General features: G+C 44.5%; 1 protein-coding gene across 1 annotated transcript in view; it reads right to left on the reverse strand.

Annotated features, from left to right (window-relative positions):
* Window positions 1-21,210, reverse strand: part of LOC138949550 (AP-3 complex subunit mu-1-like) — a 47,863-nt gene extending 26,653 nt beyond the window's left edge. Inside the window, exons 1-7 of the mRNA XM_070321404.1 lie at window positions 21,078-21,210; window positions 16,250-16,328; window positions 12,968-13,073; window positions 11,993-12,105; window positions 11,327-11,451; window positions 10,669-10,828; window positions 9,275-9,388 (exon numbers count right to left, since the gene is read on the reverse strand). Of these exons, the coding sequence (XP_070177505.1) occupies window positions 9,275-9,388; window positions 10,669-10,828; window positions 11,327-11,451; window positions 11,993-12,105; window positions 12,968-13,073; window positions 16,250-16,328; window positions 21,078-21,112 (732 nt within the window). The 5' untranslated portion in view covers window positions 21,113-21,210. The remainder of the gene's footprint in view (window positions 1-9,274; window positions 9,389-10,668; window positions 10,829-11,326; window positions 11,452-11,992; window positions 12,106-12,967; window positions 13,074-16,249; window positions 16,329-21,077) is intronic.
* Between the last annotated feature and the right edge of the window lie 730 nt (window positions 21,211-21,940).

Genomic DNA, 21,940 nt, shown 5'->3' on the forward strand with positions numbered 1-21,940 from the left:
CAGGGGTCAACACACAGTTAGAGTTACCTCCCATCTCTTGAAGCAGACACAGGGGTCAACACACAGTTAGAGTTACCTCCCATCTCTTGAAGCAGACACAGGGGTTAAACACACAGTTAGAGTTACCTCCCATCTCTTAAGCAGACACAGGGGTCAACACACAGTTAGAGTTACCTCCCATCTCTTGAAGCAGTCACAGGGGTTAACACACAGTTAGAGTTACCTCCCATCTCTTGAAGCAGACACAGGGGTCAACACACAGTTAGAGTTACCTCCCATCTCTTGAAGCAGACACAGGGGTCAACACACAGTTAGAGTTACCTCCCATCTCTTGAAGCAGACACAGGGGTCAACACACAGTTAGAGTTACCTCCCATCTCTTGAAGCAGACACAGGGGTCAACACACAGTTAGAGTTACCTCCCATCTCTTGAAGCAGACACAGGGATCAACACACAGTTAGAGTTACCTCCCATCTCTTGAAGCAGACACAGGGGTCAACACACAGTTAGAGTTACCTCCCATCTCTTGAAGCAGTCACAGGAGTCAACACACAGTTAGAGTTACCTCCCATCTCTTGAAGCAGACACAGGAGTCAACACACAGTTAGAGTTACCTCCCATCTCTTGAAGCAGTCACAGGGGTCAACACACAGTTAGAGTTACCTCCCATCTCTTGAAGCAGACACAGGGGTCAACACACAGTTAGAGTTACCTCCCATCTCTTGAAGCAGACACAGGAGTCAACACACAGTTAGAGTTACCTCCCATCTCTTGAAGCAGTCACAGGGGTCAACACACAGTTAGAGTTACCTCCCATCTCTTGAAGCAGTCACAGGAGTCAACACACAGTTAGAGTTACCTCCCATCTCTTGAAGCAGACACAGGAGTCAACACACAGTTAGAGTTACCTCCCATCTCTTGAAGCAGACACAGGAGTCAACACACAGTTAGAGTTACCTCCCATCTCTTGAAGCAGACACAGGAGTCAACACACAGTTAGAGTTACCTCCCATCTCTTGAAGCAGTCACAGGAGTCAACACACAGTTAGAGTTACCTCCCATCTCTTGAAGCAGACACAGGAGTCAACACACAGTTAGAGTTACCTCCCATCTCTTGAAGCAGACACAGGAGTCAACACACAGTTAGAGTTACCTCCCATCTCTTGAAGCAGACACAGGGGTCAACACACAGTTAGAGTTACCTCCCATCTCTTGAAGCAGACACAGGGGTCAACACACAGTTAGAGTTACCTCCCATCTCTTGAAGCAGTCACAGGGGTCAACACACAGTTAGAGTTACCTCCCATCTCTTGAAGCAGACACAGGAGTCAACACAAAGTTAGAGTTACCTCCCATCTCTTGAAGCAGTCACAGGAGTAAACACACAGTTAGAGTTACCTCCCATCTCTTGAAGCAGACACAGGAGTCAACACAAAGTTAGAGTTACCTCCCATCTCTTGAAGCAGACACAGGAGTAAACACAAAGTTAGAGTTACCTCCCATCTCTTGAAGCAGACACAGGAGTCAACACACAGTTAGAGTTACCTCCCATCTCTTGAAGCAGTCACAGGAGTCAACACACAGTTAGAGTTACCTCCCATCTCTTGAAGCAGACACAGGAGTCAACACACAGTTAGAGTTACCTCCCATCTCTTGAAGCAGACACAGGAGTCAACACACAGTTAGAGTTACCTCCCATCTCTTGAAGCAGACACAGGAGTAAACACAAAGTTAGAGTTACCTCCCATCTCTTGAAGCAGTCACAGGGGTCAACACACAGTTAGAGTTACCTCCCATCTCTTGAAGCAGACACAGGGGTCAACACACAGTTAGAGTTACCTCCCATCTCTTGAAGCAGACACAGGAGTCAACACACAGTTAGAGTTACCTCCCATCTCTTGAAGCAGACACAGGAGTCAACACACAGTTAGAGTTACCTCCTATCTCTTGAAGCAGACACAGGGGTCAACACACAGTTAGAGTTACCTCCTATCTCTTGAAGCAGACACAGGAGTCAACACACAGTTAGAGTTACCTCCCATCTCTTGAAGCAGACACAGGAGTCAACACACAGTTAGAGTTACCTCCTATCTCTTGAAGCAGACACAGGAGTCAACACACAGTTAGAGTTACCTCCCATCTCTTGAAGCAGACACAGGAGTCAACACACAGTTAGAGTTACCTCCTATCTCTTGAAGCAGACACAGGGGTCAACACACAGTTAGAGTTACCTCCCATCTCTTGAAGCAGACACAGGAGTCAACACACAGTTAGAGTTACCTCCCATCTCTTGAAGCAGACACAGGAGTCAACACACAGTTAGAGTTACCTCCTATCTCTTGAAGCAGACACAGGAGTCAACACACAGTTAGAGTTACCTCCCATCTCTTGAAGCAGACACAGGAGTCAACACACAGTTAGAGTTACCTCCTATCTCTTGAAGCAGACACAGGGGTCAACACACAGTTAGAGTTACCTCCTATCTCTTGAAGCAGACACAGGAGTCAACACACAGTTAGAGTTACCTCCCATCTCTTGAAGCAGACACAGGAGTCAACACACAGTTAGAGTTACCTCCTATCTCTTGAAGCAGACACAGGAGTCAACACACAGTTAGAGTTACCTCCCATCTCTTGAAGCAGACACAGGAGTCAACACACAGTTAGAGTTACCTCCTATCTCTTGAAGCAGACACAGGAGTCAACACACAGTTAGAGTTACCTCCCATCTCTTGAAGCAGTCACAGGGGTCAACACACAGTTAGAGTTACCTCCCATCTCTTGAAGCAGTCACAGGGGTCAACACACAGTTAGAGTTACCTCCCATCTCTTAAAGCAGACACAGGGATCAACACACAGTTAGAGTTACCTCCCATCTCTTGAAGCAGACACAGGGGTCAACACACAGTTAGAGTTACCTCCCATCTCTTGAAGCAGACACAGGGGTCAACACACAGTTAGAGTTACCTCCCATCTCTTGAAGCAGACACAGGAGTCAACACACAGTTAGAGTTACCTCCCATCTCTTGAAGCAGTCACAGGGGTCAACACACAGTTAGAGTTACCTCCCATCTCTTGAAGCAGTCACAGGGGTCAACACACAGTTAGAGTTACCTCCCATCTCTTGAAGCAGTCACAGGGGTCAACACACAGTTAGAGTTACCTCCCATCTCTTGAAGCAGTCACAGGGGTCAACACACAGTTAGAGTTACCTCCCATCTCTTGAAGCAGACACAGGAGTCAACACACAGTTAGAGTTACCTCCCATCTCTTGAAGCAGACACAGGGGTTAACACACAGTTAGAGTTACCTCCCATCTCTTGAAGCAGACACAGGGGTGAACACACAGTTAGAGTTACCTCCCATCTCTTGAAGCAGACACAGGGGTCAACACACAGTTAGAGTTACCTCCCATCTCTTGAAGCAGACACAGGGGTCAACACACAGTTAGAGTTACCTCCCATCTCTTGAAGCAGACACAGGGGTAAACACACAGTTAGAGTTACCTCCCATCTCTTGAAGCAGACACAGGGGTCAACACACAGTTAGAGTTACCTCCCATCTCTTGAAGCAGTCACAGGGGTCAACACACAGTTAGAGTTACCTCCCATCTCTTGAAGCAGACACAGGGGTCAACACAAAGTTAGAGTTACCTCCCATCTCTTGAAGCAGTCACAGGGGTCAACACACAGTTAGAGTTACCTCCCATCTCTTGAAGCAGTCACAGGGGTCAACACACAGTTAGAGTTACCTCCCATCTCTTGAAGCAGTCACAGGGGTCAACACACAGTTAGAGTTACCTCCTATCTTCTTGAAGCAGTCACAGGGGTGAACACACAGTTAGAGTTACCTCCCATCTCTTGAAGCAGTCACAGGGGTCAACACACAGTTAGAGTTACCTCCTATCTCTTGAAGCAGTCACAGGGGTCAACACACAGTTAGAGTTACCTCCTATCTCTTGAAGCAGTCACAGGGGTCAACACACAGTTAGAGTTACCTCCCATCTCTTGAAGCAGTCACAGGGGTCAACACACAGTTAGAGTTACCTCCCATCTCTTGAAGCAGTCACAGGGGTTAACACACAGTTAGAGTTACCTCCCATCTCTTAAAGCAGACACAGGGGTCAACACACAGTTAGAGTTACCTCCCATCTCTTGAAGCAGTCACAGGGGTTAACACACAGTTAGAGTTACCTCCCATCTCTTGAAGCAGACACAGGAGTCAACACACAGTTAGAGTTACCTCCCATCTCTTGAAGCAGACACAGGGGTCAACACACAGTTAGAGTTACCTCCCATCTCTTGAAGCAGACACAGGGGTCAACACACAGTTAGAGTTACCTCCCATCTCTTGAAGCAGACACAGGGGTCAACACACAGTTAGAGTTACCTCCCATCTCTTGAAGCAGACACAGGAGTGAAGACACAGTTAGAGTTACCTCCCATCTCTTGAAGCAGACACAGGGATGAACACACAGTTAGAGTTACCTCCCATCTCTTGAAGCAGACACAGGAGTCAACACACAGTTAGAGTTACCTCCCATCTCTTGAAGCAGACACAGGAGTAAACACAAAGTTAGAGTTACCTCCCATCTCTTGAAGCAGTCACAGGGGTCAACACACAGTTAGAGTTACCTCCCATCTCTTGAAGCAGACACAGGGGTCAACACACAGTTAGAGTTACCTCCCATCTCTTGAAGCAGACACAGGAGTAAACACACAGTTAGAGTTACCTCCCATCTCTTGAAGCAGTCACAGGGGTCAACACACAGTTAGAGTTACCTCCCATCTCTTGAAGCAGTCACAGGGGTCAACACACAGTTAGAGTTACCTCCCATCTCTTGAAGCAGACACAGGAGTCAACACACAGTTAGAGTTACCTCCCATCTCTTGAAGCAGACACAGGAGTCAACACACAGTTAGAGTTACCTCCCATCTCTTGAAGCAGACACAGGAGTCAACACACAGTTAGAGTTACCTCCCATCTCTTGAAGCAGTCACAGGAGTCAACACACAGTTAGAGTTACCTCCCATCTCTTGAAGCAGACACAGGGGTCAACACACAGTTAGAGTTACCTCCCATCTCTTGAAGCAGACACAGGAGTCAACACACAGTTAGAGTTACCTCCCATCTCTTGAAGCAGACACAGGGGTCAACACACAGTTAGAGTTACCTCCCATCTCTTGAAGCAGACACAGGAGTCAACACACAGTTAGAGTTACCTCCCATCTCTTGAAGCAGTCACAGGGGTCAACACACAGTTAGAGTTACCTCCCATCTCTTGAAGCAGTCACAGGAGTCAACACACAGTTAGAGTTACCTCCCATCTCTTGAAGCAGACACAGGAGTCAACACACAGTTAGAGTTACCTCCCATCTCTTGAAGCAGACACAGGAGTCAACACACAGTTAGAGTTACCTCCCATCTCTTGAAGCAGACACAGGGGTCAACACACAGTTAGAGTTACCTCCCATCTCTTGAAGCAGTCACAGGAGTCAACACACAGTTAGAGTTACCTCCCATCTCTTGAAGCAGACACAGGAGTCAACACACAGTTAGAGTTACCTCCCATCTCTTGAAGCAGACACAGGAGTCAACACACAGTTAGAGTTACCTCCCATCTCTTGAAGCAGACACAGGAGTAAACACACAGTTAGAGTTACCTCCCATCTCTTGAAGCAGTCACAGGGGTCAACACACAGTTAGAGTTACCTCCCATCTCTTGAAGCAGACACAGGGGTCAACACACAGTTAGAGTTACCTCCCATCTCTTGAAGCAGACACAGGAGTAAACACACAGTTAGAGTTACCTCCCATCTCTTGAAGCAGACACAGGAGTCAACACACAGTTAGAGTTACCTCCTATCTCTTGAAGCAGACACAGGGGTCAACACACAGTTAGAGTTACCTCCTATCTCTTGAAGCAGACACAGGAGTCAACACACAGTTAGAGTTACCTCCCATCTCTTGAAGCAGACACAGGAGTCAACACACAGTTAGAGTTACCTCCCATCTCTTGAAGCAGACACAGGAGTAAACACAAAGTTAGAGTTACCTCCCATCTCTTGAAGCAGACACAGGAGTCAACACACAGTTAGAGTTACCTCCTATCTCTTGAAGCAGACACAGGGGTCAACACACAGTTAGAGTTACCTCCCATCTCTTGAAGCAGACACAGGAGTCAACACACAGTTAGAGTTACCTCCCATCTCTTGAAGCAGACACAGGAGTCAACACACAGTTAGAGTTACCTCCTATCTCTTGAAGCAGACACAGGAGTCAACACACAGTTAGAGTTACCTCCCATCTCTTGAAGCAGACACAGGGGTAAACACAAAGTTAGAGTTACCTCCTATCTCTTGAAGCAGTCACAGGGGTCAACACACAGTTAGAGTTACCTCCTATCTCTTGAAGCAGACACAGGAGTCAACACACAGTTAGAGTTACCTCCCATCTCTTGAAGCAGACACAGGAGTCAACACACAGTTAGAGTTACCTCCCATCTCTTGAAGCAGACACAGGAGTAAACACAAAGTTAGAGTTACCTCCCATCTCTTGAAGCAGACACAGGAGTAAACACAAAGTTAGAGTTACCTCCCATCTCTTGAAGCAGACACAGGAGTAAACACAAAGTTAGAGTTACCTCCCATCTCTTGAAGCAGACACAGGGGTAAACACACAGTTAGAGTTACCTCCCATCTCTTGAAGCAGTCACAGGGGTCAACACACAGTTAGAGTTACCTCCTATCTCTTGAAGCAGTCACAGGGGTCAACACAAAGTTAGAATTACCTCCAGAATTAGACCCTGAATTGGAAAAGAATATCGGGAGTTGAAATAATAAAATCGTTGTTTTGGAAGGAAGTTTTAAAAGTTTGGATTCAAAATAATAAGGATATGATGTGTAAGGATGTTTATTCTTAATGTATTTGGAATAACAATAAGGTTATGTATCAGAAGTGTTTTGGGTTTTTTAAGACATGGGCACAACTCGGTATAACCTACGTAGCTGACTTTACGGTCAGTAACGACTACTCGACACTCCCGCAAGTAGGGGAGATTATTGGGTTTTCCCCTCACTATTTATCTATATATATATACGACTTGTGTCTGTCTGTCTGTGTGTCTGTCTGTCTGTGTGTCTGTCTGTGAGTTCGCGATGTTCGCGATGCACTGCCAAAGTTCTCGATGGATCTGCTTCAAATTTGGTGGGCATATTCAGGTAGACCCGGGACAGGACACAACCTGGTCGATATTTCAACACGTGCTCTCAGCGCGCAGCGCTGAACCGATTTTGGTTCCACCTCAGCTACCCGGGCCCCCATACCGACACACCAAAGCCGCTACACCACATCACAACGCCAAAGTTCTCGGTGGATCTTTTTCAAATTTGGACACCGTATTCAGCTACACCCCGGACACAATATCATCGATGAGATATTTCAACACGTGCTCTCAGCGCGCAGCGCTGAACCGATTTTGGTTTTTGTGTTCATTTCACCATTATAAGTAACTCTTCCTTATCTTCTCCAGGTTTTCAGCGTTTACCTCCCTTCCTTCGTATGGTGCACTATAGTATGAGGGGGGCATCTTCGGCTATTCCCGGCGTTCTGTTACTATTTTTAGAAGGTCACCGCAGTGTCCAGAACGTAAATTGGACCCGTAAATTATCCTCACTGTAAAAGTGCAAAGGTCGAATCAATTTATAGCCACGCGAAAAATACACTGTCATCTATCTCTCTATAGATACGGCTTCTCTGTGTTTGTGTGTGTGTGTGTGTGTGTGTCTCTCTATGTGAGCAACACCTGGGGATTGTTCAGTTCTGTTTGTGATGTGGTCTGGCGGCTTTTGTGTATTTGTATGTACTGGCCTTCCTTTGAAAAGCCATAACAGTCCAAAAGGGCTTACAGATAAGCTCTAAATTGCTCAATCCTGTTTGAGTGGAGTTCGCCTCCAAAGGTGATTAACACGGTTACATTCGTCGACAAGGACGGGACTCGATATGGTCAGGAATGGCATTATGGCCACTGAATCATTTTCGTGCTGTTCCCATTCCACGAATCTGGGAGGGACCTAAGCTTGGCGGGTTCATTGTTCGGACCCGGCGAAGCCGGCGTACGGCTCTAAGTACTTCTTCCCGGCGAAGCCGGCTACCCGGCGAAGCGGGTATTCATCTAGTACAATATAAAGTTGTGCACAGTGCAGTGACAAGTTTGTTAGACAAACCTCAGGTCGCGTCACTTTCTAAGACAAACCTCAGGTCGCGTGACTTTCTAAGACAAACCTCAGGTCGCGTGACTTTCTAAGACAAACCTCAGGTCGCGTGACTTTCTAAGACAAACCTCAGGTTGCGTGACTTTCTAAGACAAACCTCAGGTCGCGTGACTTTCTAAGACAAACCTCAGGTCGCGTGACTTTCTAAAAATTCATAATTTTCACAATGTTTTGATGTGGAAGAGTATTTTCGAGCGCCCCAGTATTTACAGTATTTATGAGGTCTGGAGTATAAGAATCCATCTTGTCTTCAGTTTTGGCTGCACAAATTTGATGTTGAAATTACCCCCTGGCATTGGCCAATTGTTCAGAAAGTTTCCCCTCCGACCAGATTAAGAGAATTACATTGCACAAATGTTGCATAATATTTACCCCACTAATATAATTAGGGTTAAAATCAGAATTGTTGAAAATGTTTATTGTACATATTGTTATAATGAAACAGATTATATAGAACATTTCTTTCTTTTTCTGCCAGAAGATTCGTGGTATTTGGTTGAACGTGGTTTATAGAGTAAATAGAAAATGTGACGTATATATACGTTTGACAGCAAAGATAGTGTTGCTAGGATTCCCACCACATAAAAATGTTTCCACTAAAAGGGTTTGTTATATAATTCATTTCTTAATTGTTGCTAAAATGGGTATTGGTAAATATCGGTATAGTGCGCCAATTGATATCATTTGTATGTTTGATTTTGAATTAAGATTAAAAAATATTTTGTGATTTCTGGATGTGATTGCAAAAAAGACCAATGATGAAGGATGCGCCTTACATAAAAAAACAGGGAAAAAAACAGAAACAAAGGCAAAACAACTCCGGGTTGAAGCAACCTGCATGGAATTGACCGCCCTGATATAGCCCTTTGTGGTCGGCTGGGCGTTAAGCAAACAAACAAACAAAAGCATGGAATTGAGGTTATAAATTTTTTTTTAAATAAAAAAGAATTACTTCCCACCACTGTAAACAGACACAGGGGTGAGCATAAAGCTAGAGTTACCTCCCATCTCTTGAAGCGGACACAGGGGTGAAAACTGACATCGTCCAGGAGGCGAGGGTTGATGAAGGTCAAGGTCAAGTCTGGCATTCCACTTAGCTTGATGAGACAGTCGATCTGCACACAAGCACATTATACACTGTCAAGTCTGGCATTCCACTTAGCTTGATGAGACAGTCGATCTGCACACAAGCACATTATACACTGTCAAGTCTGGCATTCCACTTAGCTTGATGAGACAGTCGATCTGCACACAAGCACATTATATATACATTGTCAAGTCTGGCATTCCACTTAGCTTGATGAGACAGTCGATCTGCACACAAGCACATTATACATTGTCAAGTCTCTATATATACATTGTCAAGTCTCTATATATACATTGTCAAGTCTCTATATATACATTGTCAAGTCTCTATATATACATTGTCAAGTCTCTATATATACATTGTCAAGTCTCTATATATACATTGTCAAGTCTCTTTTTATCCTACATACGTGAGAGAGACACCCGTGAGATAATAATCGTTCCAATCACACGTGTGTATATCATGTAAATGAGGTCCTGTCAAGCAGGTCTGGCAGGGACCGGTTTTTCCACGGCTTATGATGCCAAAGTCACCGAGACAAACATCATTATAGAAACAAAAATTGCACTCGCTAATTACCCTTGATGAATCTTTAGAACTAACACTTCACGCCACACTTTCAAAGTGACGTTTCTTTGCTTTGACGTAATAGATTGCAAGAGGCTTTAGAAGAGATCGATGTTCCAAAACAAGCGTCTTCAATTTAGCTGCCTCGACTGCAGGACATTTTCAGTAAAATACACGTAAGTACAGTATGTAGAATATACAGAATACTACATGGCTTGCTGCCTGTGAGTGAAAAGATGATTCGGAAGAGAAATCGTTATGCTTTCCATCGAGTTAGGACATTCGGATTTTGAAGAAACACGGCCGTTGTGCATTTAAAATCAGGGGGTTGTCACGATTAACAACCTCTAGCTTTGTTTTAGCTGCCATGTTAGCAATGAAATTTTTTGTACAGTCCTCGGTTGTTCAATAAAACAAAAACAAAAAAAAATAAATCGTTCAACAGAGTTATTTTCATTTGGCCTGAGTTTTAAAAGGTGGTCCTTAACTTTTCTTGAAAAGTATATATGTTACAGTTAATCTGTCAAAACAGGGAATACGTGTATTAACTAATTATGTTACAGTTAATCTGTCAAAACAGGGAATACATGTATTAACTAAATTATTTTAGGTAATACATAAATTAACTGTTTTTTTCCAACAGTTAATTCATGTATTACCTATTTAATACACGTATTCCCTGGTTTCACAGATTAACTGTAACATATGCCTGGATCTCTGCACAACAACATGATGACTTACATAGCCCTGGATTTCTGCAATGACGGTGGTTCCATTCTTGTCGATGATAGCGTCGATTTCCTCGATGACGTCAAAGTAGGCCTCGTTGTTGGTATACTTGACCCCTGTCCGTCGCCATGGGATGTTGGACAGCTGACCAGTAGGCAGGGTGGCGCCCACACTGTCACACACACCATGGACACAGTTAGATATGTGTTCACACACACACACACACACACACACACACACACACACACACACACACACAGCTGGCCAGTGGGCAGGGTGGCGCCCACACTGTCACACACACCAAGGACACAGTTACATGTGCTAACACACACACATTACCTGGTGGACCGTTAACGATGGACTGTTAACGTTACCTGGTGGACTGTTAACGTTACTTGGTGGACTGTGAACGTTACCTAGTGGACTGTTAACGTTACCTGGTGGACTGTGAACGTTACCTGATGGACTGTCAACGTAACCTGGTGAACTGTTAACGTTACTGGGTGGACTGTTAACGTTACCTAGTGGACTGGGTTAGAGTTACTTGGTGGACTGTTAGCGTTACTTGGTGGACTGTTAGGGTTAACTGGTGGACTGTTAACGTTACTTGGTGGACTGTTAACGTTACCTTGTGGACTGTTAACATTACCTGGTGGACTGTTAACGTTACCTGGTGGACTTGCCGGTGACAGTGTCAGTGATGGTTCGCAGGAAGTTAGGCGGCTTGATGAGTTCCTTCAGCACGTTGATTTCCATGGCCAGCGGGAAGCCGTTGTCCAGCATCTCGTCCAGTAACTGTCGCATCACATCACACACATCATTACACACATCCTCTCCTCACCTCACCTCACCTCACCTGTTGACGTTGGTGGAACACTATGTCATAATGTTCAGTTCACTGTCAACATTCATTGTCAACAGTAAAATGAACACCATGACATAGTGTTCCATCATTCTCAACAGTAAACTGAACACCATGACATAGTGTTCCATCAATGTCACCAGTAAACTGAACACCGAACACCATGACATAGTGTTCCATCATTGTCAACAGTAAACTGAACACCATGACATAGTGTTCCATCATTGTCAACAGTAAACTGAACACCATGACATAATGTTCCATCAATGTCAACAGTAAACTGAACACCATGACATAGTGTTCCATCAATGTCAACAGTAAACTGAACACCATGACATAGTGTTCCATCAATGTCAACAGTAAACTGAACACCATGACATAGTGTTCCATCAATGTCAACAGTAAACTGAACACCATGACATAGTGTTCCATCAATGTCAACAGTAAACTGAACACGGCTTAAGTCTACGGTACCTCAAAGACGATGACATAGTGTTCCTTCAAGGTAGACTCGTTGCAGTCACCGAAGTAATCCTCGAAAATGTCACACACTCTGTGCAGAAACTCCAGCACAAACAGCGGGGGCACTGTCAACAGAAAAACAAAACAAGTTGCGAGATTAAAACATTGCGTCAATCTGTCAAACTCAGGGTTAGAATAATACTGAACGCATTGCAATTCACGAACACAATGCTTTGTCAATAACCGCGACCCAGAATGATACTAAACGCACTGCATTTCACAAAGACAATGCTTTGTCTTGTTTGTTCGTTCATGGGCTGAAACTCCCACGGGTTTTACGTGTATGACCGTTTTTACCCCGCCATTTACGCAGCCATACGCCGCTTTCGGAGGAAGCATGCTGGGTATTTTCGTGTTTCTATAACCCACCAAACTCTGACATGGATTACAGAATCTTTTTCGTGCGCACTTGGTCTTGTGCTTGCGTGTACACACGGAGGTGTTCGGACACCGAGGAGAGTCTGCACACAAAGTTGACTCTGAGAAATAAATCTCTCGCCAAACGTGGGGACGAACTCACGCTGACAGCGGCCAATTGGACACAAATCCAGCGCGCTACCGACTGAGCTACATCCCCGCCCCAATGCTTTGTCAATAACCGTGACCCAGACAGAAAGCCCTAGCTACTGCTCACATGATCAGTTCTGACTCTGTCTCGTCTGTCTGTCTGTCTGTCTGTCTGTCCGTCCGTCTGTCTCTCAACTCACCTTCAGTAGTGATGACAGCCACGAAGTGCAGGTTGTAGATCTCTCTCTCCCTCTCTCTCCTTCCTTTCTCTCTCTCTCTACCTCTCTCTCTCTCCCTCTCTTTCCCCTCTCTCTCTCTCCCTCCTCTCTCTCTCCTTCCTCTCTCTCTCTCTCTCTATCCCTCCCTCCATATCTCTCCATATCTCTCTCTGTCTCCCTCTCTCTCCCTCTCCCTACTCACCTTCAGTAGTGACGACAGCCACGAAGTGCAGGTTGTTGCGGTAGATGTTGATGAGATAGTGGTGTGGGGTGGACAGGATAGGGGGGATGTCTTCTGGGTTGGTGGCCTGAAATCAGTCATACACATTATACACTGGGCTGGTGCCCTGAAATCAGTCATACACATTATACACTGGGCTGGTGCCCTGAAATCAGTCATACACATCACACATTATACACTGGGTTGGTGGCCTGAAATCAGTCATACACATTATACACTGGGCTGGTGGCCTGAAATCAGTCATACACATCACACATCATACACTGGGTTAGTGGCCTGACATCAGTCATACACATTATACACTGGGCTGGTGGCCTGAAATCAGTCTTACACATCACACATTATACACCGGGTTAGTGGCCTGAAATCAGTCATACACATCATACACTGGGTTGGTGGCCTGAAATCAGTCATACACATCATACACTGGGCTGGTGGCCTGAAATCAGTCATACACATCACACATTATACACTGGGTTGGTGGCCTGAAATCAGTCATACACATCACACATCATACACTGGGTTGGTGGCCTGAAATCAGTCATACACATCATACACTGGGCTGGTGCCCTGAAATCAGTCATACACATCACACATTATACACTGGGTTGGTGGCCTGAAATCAGTCATACACATCACACATCATACACTGGGCTGGTGGCCTGAAATCAGTCATACACATCATACACTGGGTTGGTGGCCTGAAATCAGTCATACACATCACACATTATACACTGGGTTGGTGGCCTGAAATCAGTCATAGACATCATACACTGGGCTGGTGGCCTGAAATCAGTCATACACATTATACACTGGGTTGGTGGCCTGAAATCAGTCATACACATCACACATTATACACTGGGCTGGTGGCCTGAAATCAGTCATACACATCATACACTGGGCTGGTGCCCTGAAATCAGTCATACACATTATACACTGGGCTGGTGGCCTGAAATCAGTCATACACATTATACACTGGGCTGGTGGCCTGAAATCAGTCATACACATCACACATTATACACTGGGTTGGTGGCCTGAAATCAGTCATACACATCACACATCATACACTGGGTTGGTGGCCTGAAATCAGTCATACACATCACACATTATACACTGGGCTGGTGGCCTGAAATCAGTCATACACATCACACATCATACACTGGGCTGGTGCCCTGAAATCAGTCATACACATCACACATTATACACTGGGTTGGTGGCCTGAAATCAGTCATACACATCACACATTATACACTGGGCTGGTGGCCTGAAATCAGTCATACACATCATACATTATACACTGGGTTGGTGGCCTGAAATCAGTCATACACATCATACATTATACACTGGGCTGGTGGCCTGAAATCAGTCATACACATCATACATTATACACTGGGCTGGTGGCCTGAAATCAGTCATACACATCACACATCATACACTGGGTTGGTGGCCTGAAATCAGTCATACACATTATACACTGGGTTGGTGGCCTGAAATCAGTCATACACATCACACATTATACACTGGGTTGGTGGCCTGAAATCAGTCATACACATTATACACTGGGTTGGTGGCCTGAAATCAGTCATACACATCACACATTATACACTGGGCTGGTGCCCTGAAATCAGTCATACACATCACACATTATACACTGGGTTGGTGGCCTGAAATCAGTCATACACATCATACACTGGGCTGGTGCCCTGAAATCAGTCATACACATTATACACTGGGCTGGTGCCCTGAAATCAGTCATACACATCATACACTGGGCTGGTGCCCTGAAATCAGTCATACACATTATACACTGGGCTGGTGGTCTGAAATCAGTCATACACATTATACACTGGGCTGGTGGCCTGAAATCAGTCATACACATTATACACTGGGTTGGTGGCCTGAAATCAGTCATACACATTATACACTGGGTTGGTGGCCTGAAATCAGTCATACACATTATACACTGGGCTGGTGCCCTGAAATCAGTCATACACATCACACATTATACACTGGGTTGGTGGCCTGAAATCAGTCATACACATTATACACTGGGTTGGTGGCCTGAAATCAGTCATACACATCATACATTATACACTGGGCTGGTGGCCTGAAATCAGTCATACACATCATACACTGGGTTGGTGGCCTGAAATCAGTCATACACATTATACACTGGGCTGGTGGCCTGAAATCAGTCATAGACATCATACACTGGGCTGGTGGCCTGAAATCAGTCATACACATTATACACTGGGTTGGTGGCCTGAAATCAGTCTTACACATCATACACTGTGTCTTACGTTATTTAAACAAATACATAACCATAACAAACAATACATCAAATTAAAGCTACGACCTTTAGCTTTCCGTTACAATAAATAACATTTCGTAAAATCTTATATTTATTTAGTAGGATACAAAAACAATAGTCCTAGTGAAGGCACTGAACCAACTCCAGTGCGAAAAATTACAAAACTCTCTAAACTGGAATAATGGACAAACTCATAAATCATTCAGATAAAAAGAAGAACCCTAGACAAACATCATGATATGCGTTACTTGAGGGAAAATTATGCAGTGACTTAGTACGAAGCGGCAAAGTCCGAAAGTAAATGGAATCGGCTAAATTCCGGCGCGAGTGCCTGTCTGCATAAATTAACAATCTTTGCAGAGAAACCAAGCATCACTCATTACAACCAAATCCTTATAAACAAACTAAAATCATATGCAACATAGGTAAGGGATATGTAATAGTGATACAAAAATGACAAAACAATGATTGAAAAGACAAAGATGAGTTTGTGAGAATCAATTTCTCTCGACGATACATGAAAACCGGTCAAGGTCAAAGTGACGCTTTGGTCAGTTCGAAGCATTATCGTAAATAACACAATGATATGCAGCCATCCAGCCTAATCAGTGACTTCTATGCAAACCTAAATATAATTAGGACCATATCAAAGATAAAAGGGTCTTTCAAAGATAGAAGTTAGGTAGATATATAAAGAAAGGTATGTTATTAGAATTTGCGCCAGCAAGGTGCGCGCGCATCATCGTATCGTCCGCTATGGGGTGGGTGATCCCGTTTGTACTGTACACAAGGCTGTTTCGCTATGCGATGATTAGAGTGTTTAGGGTAGCGAAGTGCACTTGGCTACATCTGTAAACACACAGTCTTTTGCTATGTAAACACACACTCTTTTGCTATGTAAACACAGTCTTTTGCTATGAAAAAAATACTACCTTGCTCTGTGCTTCAAAGAAGTAGTCACATATTGATTTGTTGATGACACTCCTCCAGTGCTTCTCCATGAACACATCACTGAAACACACGCACAAACACACACAGCATGATATTACAACCGGGAATCGATCACCATCAGCACTATACATACCTGAATATAAATAATAAGAACAAAAGAATGTTGTCTGAATTGTGATAAATACGACCCACATAATCACAAATGATTTAACCCTCTTGCCACTGCATAAATTTAAAAGCGTATACTAAACATTGGTGTAAAATTGAGCCTGCAAAACTGAAAATGGGGACCGTTTGTTTTTTAATTGCAAGTGGTCTCATGATAACCTTAGACACAGAAAACTATATATCATTGAAAAAAAGAAAGCTTAAGCTTCGCAATGAAATGTGTCTGATTTGCAGTAATACATGAGATGAATCAGTACAGAGTATAAAAATGATAAATAAACACGCCGCAGGTTGGCGAAGTAATTGTAAACAAACCAATGTAAACACTAAATGTAAACAAAGCAATGTAAACACTAAATGTAAACAAACCAATGTAAACACAGGGATCGCGTTTACGCACGATTTTTGCGTATTTGACGCATTTTAAAAGTCGCTGACGCGTTTTTTTCGCCGCGCCGCGTAAGCCATACGCAAAAATATTGTAACTTTTTCTTGTCTTCACGCAGCGCTTTTGCTCTGACTTAATAATCACCCGATCCTGAAACTGACTATAGGGCTCGAGAAGTGACGACACACATGAAATCTGCGCGTCAAAACTAAAGTCCGTTTCTTTTTGCATCGAATAATACAAACGAACGTAACGAGGGTATTACCAGATAATGTCTTGTCGGATAATGAAACAGACATTAGCTGCTCTCCCATCTCGCGCTTCCAAAAGGCGGAAAGTGTGTGTAGTCGTATTAGAGCGGGAAACAAACTCGCAAGGCCCGAAGGTTGGAGACAGCAGGGGTGTTATTCGACAGGCGTGCGCGGAGTTCGACAGGAAAACTCGCCGTATTTAGGTAAGGAGTGTCTTTAAGTCTTTCGTGCGTGTTTTGTTTGTGTCTGTACGTGTTTTCGTAGTACGCAAAAATATTGGTCCGTGACGCGTTTTTTTTCGTTTCGTTGCGTATGACTTACGCGTTTTTTAAAAAGCTAGCGCGATCCCTGTAAACACTAAATGTAAACAAGCCAAACTCGACAATCAAATTCAGAAAGAACTACAATTTGTATTCTTCAAATGGTGACAACAGACATCGCCAAGCCTCTTGATCATTTACAAACAGAAATAAATGCAGAGGGTTACTGTCAACAACATACTCCTCACTGGTATCGTAATCATTATCTTCCTGCTCCATGTCGCTCTCAATATCGGTCATTTTTGCAAAAAGAACAGCAAATGAAAGCTTGCAAAATGTGAGAAATGCAGTGCAGATGATCAGAAGTAATGAAGAAACATAACAAACTTTCTGATTGGCCAGCCAAAGATAGATTTGTGCAAGGAATGTGGCTCATCATGCTTCAGTGAAAAAGCCATGATCGTGGCTCATCATGCTTCAGGGAAAAACCCATCATCGTGGCACCCACTCATGCAAAAACATAAATGAACGTGGAAGTTTCAGCCCATGCAACTAAAAAGAAGAAGATTTACAAGGAAAGAAATTGTCCATTTCACCATTTGTGTACCGTATTGTTTTCTGTTTTCGTATCATTATGAGCTGACTGACTGCAAGCTACACTGAGCCACACACAGCTTTCGTGCACCAGTTAGCAGTGCAATTAATTAAGGCCAAGTATGGAAGGAGGGTCAGCTAGCATTGTGTATGCAGGCACTACACTGAGCCACACACAGCTTTCGTGCACTACTTAGGCAAAAAAAAAAAAATTGTCTGTTTCTGGTCACCCGACCGACCCTAAATTTCGGCGCCGACCCTAAACTTTTTTTTTCCAAACTCAAAATTTTTTTTTTTTTTTTTGGTGGTAAAGGACAGGGTGAGAAAATGAACAACAAAAACGTGTGAAAACGAAAGTCCGCTGACGATTTGTAAATGTGTTGAGTGTCTTGTCTCTATGTATAGTGAATCCAGTCTCTTTCAGTCTTTGCGCGATTTTTAAAGTTAGTTTTATTGGTCTACATTTGGGGTAAAAAAAATTTTAAAAAAAATCCCTACCTACCGACCATATTTTTTTTTAGCCTTGTTACCAGAAACAGACAATTTTTTTTTTGGCCTTAGCATTGTGTATGCAGGCACTACACTGAGCCACACACAGCTTTCGTGCACTACTTAGCATTGTGTATGCAGACACTACAATGAGCCACACACAGCTTTCGTGCACTACTTAGTGTATGCAGGCACTACAATGAGCCACACACAGCTTTCTTCTTCTTCTTCTTCTTCCATATTGTGACCACGGTCATTTTGGCTGACCATTATGTCACATTGTGGAGGGTTGCAGATTCCAAAGAGTGAGAGAAAAAAAAAAAAAAAAAAAAAAAAAAAAAAAAAAACAACCTAGCTAGAATCTACTGGGGGCTGGGGAGTTCCTGCACAATGCAGGAACTCGACTCCTGCGCAGTGCAGGAGTCTGGGGCCTGGGGGTGTGAGAGGAGGAGGGATGAAGGGGTCTCGTTCCAGTCCCTGATTGTTCTTGGGAGGAAGCTGTTCTTTCTGTAGTTTGTTCTCGCTGGGATCCGCTTGAATTGCTGTCTCTCTGTGGGGACTCCTCTTCTAGCCCTTGGGGCGAGTAGGTGTAGCTCCTCGCACCTCACATGTGCGGATCCCGATGTGATCTTCTTCAGCATGGAGAGCCTGGCCTCTTTCCTGCGTTCTTCTAGCGAGGGCCACTCTAGTTCGTTGAGCATGTCGTCCACGCTGGCCGTCTGTTTGTGTCTGTTGAGAACAAAACGAGCTGCCCTACGCTGCACTTTTTCAATCTGACTGACCTCTTTGATCTTGTGCGGGTCCCAGACTGTGCAAGCGTACTCGACTATTGGTCGGACAAGTGATTTGTAGGCTAGTTCTTTTGTCTTTGGAGATCCGATTTTCAGGTTTCTCCTCAGCATGCCTAGTGCACTGTTGGCTTTGGCACACACGTTGTTGATGTGTTTGTCCCAACCTGCATCTTTCTGAATGGTGACGCCCAGGTATTTGATGGCGTCCACCGACTCCAGCTGGTGGTCATGGAGCACGTAGTCGTGGGGCTTGGTTGTTCTGCTTCGAGTCATTGGGAGGGTGTTGCATTTGTCAGGATGGAATGACATTTCCCACTCTTCTTCCCATGCTTCTAAGCTTCGCAGATCGTCCTGGAGACTCTCGTGGTCTTGTTGAGAAGTCACTGGCCTGTTCAGCATGGTGTCGTCTGCAAACAGGCGCGAGCTTGAAGTGACTCTGTCCGGTAGGTCATTGATGTAGGCTAGGAAGAGGCATGGGCCCAGCACAGATCCTTGGGGTACTCCTGACTTGACGTCAGTATAGTCAGACTCTGCCCCTTCCACGACGACTGACTGGCGGCGCCCACTGAGGAAGCTCCCGATCCAGTCGTTGACCTTTCCTCGGACACCATAGTGGTGGAGTTTATGGCACAGTAAGCTGTGGTTGACTTTGTCAAATGCCTTGGCAAAATCCATGACAACTATATTAGTCTGGAGGCTTTTTTCTAAGTTGGTTGTGAGTTCCTCAAAGAGTTCAAGCAGTTGGGTTTCACATGAACGACCTTTTCTGAACCCATGTTGTTCTTCGCACAGTATCTTGTTGGACTCGAGATGACTCATGATGCTGCTGACCAGAATGTGCTCCATCACCTTGCACGAAACGCTTGTGAGAGAAATTGGGCGGTAGTTCATTGGGTCATAATGCTCGCCCTTTTTGAATACTGGGGCGACATGGGCAGTCTTCCAGTCATCCGGGACGGACCCTGAGCGGAGTGATTCCTGGAAGATGGTCGTCAGTGCTGGTGAAACTTCGGGTGCGAGCTCTCTGAGGACACGGGGGGATAGGTCGTCTGGGCCAGTTGCTTTGGTGGGATCCAGGTTCAGAAGGAGTTTTTCAACTCCCTTCTTTGAGATGGAGATTTCATCCATGGCGGGAAAAGATTCCTGGTCGCTGGACATGGTGCATTTCGTCTGGAACTCCTCGCTGGTGTAGGTGCGTCCGTCACTGAATGCTTTGTAGAACTGGTCATTCAGGACATTCGCCTTCTGCTTAGAGTCAGTGACTAGGCGCCCCTTGTTTTTCAAAGGAGGTATCCCGGATGAAGTGGAGCGTTGATGTTTCATGTAGGTCCAGAAGCGTTTTGTTGATGGTAGAGAGTCAGCTTCTTCTTTGGAAGGAGTGAAAAGGTTGCTTATGTACTCCCAGTATGCTTTGCGGATGCCCTTCTGTACATCTCTTCTGAGATACTTAACCTCAGTCCTCAGTGCGTCTGTGTTCTGTTTCTTCATCTTTTTGTATTTTCTGTTTTTCTTTCTGATCAGCCTTCTTAGGGATGGTGTGATCCATGGTTGTTTGTCTTTTTTCCTAGGTCTTTTGTGTGGGATGTTCTTCTTCACGCTCTGTAGCAGGTCTGTTTTGAAAACAGTCCACAACTCATTCACCGGGCACTAGTTAGCAGTACTATTAATTAAGGCCAAGTATGGAAGGAGGGTCAGTTAGCATTGTGTATCACTGTATGCAGGCAGCTCCAACACGTCTGCTGCTACTGTGACTGTGTGCTAGGAACCGACAGCTTGGGTCAGTCTCCGACGTTACAAGACGCCGCAATTCATGGCCGGGGCCTGGCAATAGCAAAATCTACAAAGACACTAGGGGTTGTTGTACTTACCCAGTGTTGTTTATGATGAATAAACTGTGAATCATCGTGAAACTTGCAACAGAAACACTTCTGTCCACAATAGCCTATTGAATAGGGGCGAAATCAACCGGAAATACGTGATCATATGATGCAAGGTGCGTCACTCTGGTGTCTTACTCCTGTTTGAGAACGACAGCGTTTTCTCCCTTGGTCTGTAGAACAGCTGTCATTGATGGCCGCAGGAGCGCGTTCGGAGAGGTGACATGAGTCGTTTGTTACCGTTCTGACGAGATCAGTTGTTGAAACCAACTTTGTTATCTGTGCTGTTCCGGAAATGAGCTGCGCTTTTTTGGAATTCATTGGAGTATCATGTCACTGTTGTCCCAATTGCGCTGTTTCGGAAATGAGCTGCACCTCGTCTGTCTTTATAGCAACACACACTTTCTGTCACGTACACTCCATGCAACTCTCTCCGTCTCTCCCTCGCTCTGCCTTCGTGTCTGTGTGTGTATCTCTCTCTCTCTCTCTCTCTCTGCCTCTCTCTCTCTCTCTCTCACATGAAGAGTACAAACAACAAAGAAATAAAGTGAACTCCCTGAAACGAAAACGTAAACAACAATATTTTCAAAACCTCATTACATCTAAACAAGATTCAAAATCTATTTGGAAAGCAATTAACCAACTCACAAACAAAGACATTGCAAATAAATCCTCACAAGTTATTAATATTTCTGTAGATACACTTAATGAACATTTCTCAAAAATTGCCGATAAAGTGATTTCTTATGATCGGACAGAATCAAATGATTTAAAACTTTTGAAAGAATACTGCAATTCCAAACATATCCATGTTCATCATGCATTGCAACCAATGACTATATTGGATGTTTACT

The sequence above is a fragment of the Littorina saxatilis genome, linkage group LG15, assembly GCF_037325665.1.
Source record: "Littorina saxatilis isolate snail1 linkage group LG15, US_GU_Lsax_2.0, whole genome shotgun sequence".
Taxonomy (NCBI): domain Eukaryota; kingdom Metazoa; phylum Mollusca; class Gastropoda; order Littorinimorpha; family Littorinidae; genus Littorina; species Littorina saxatilis.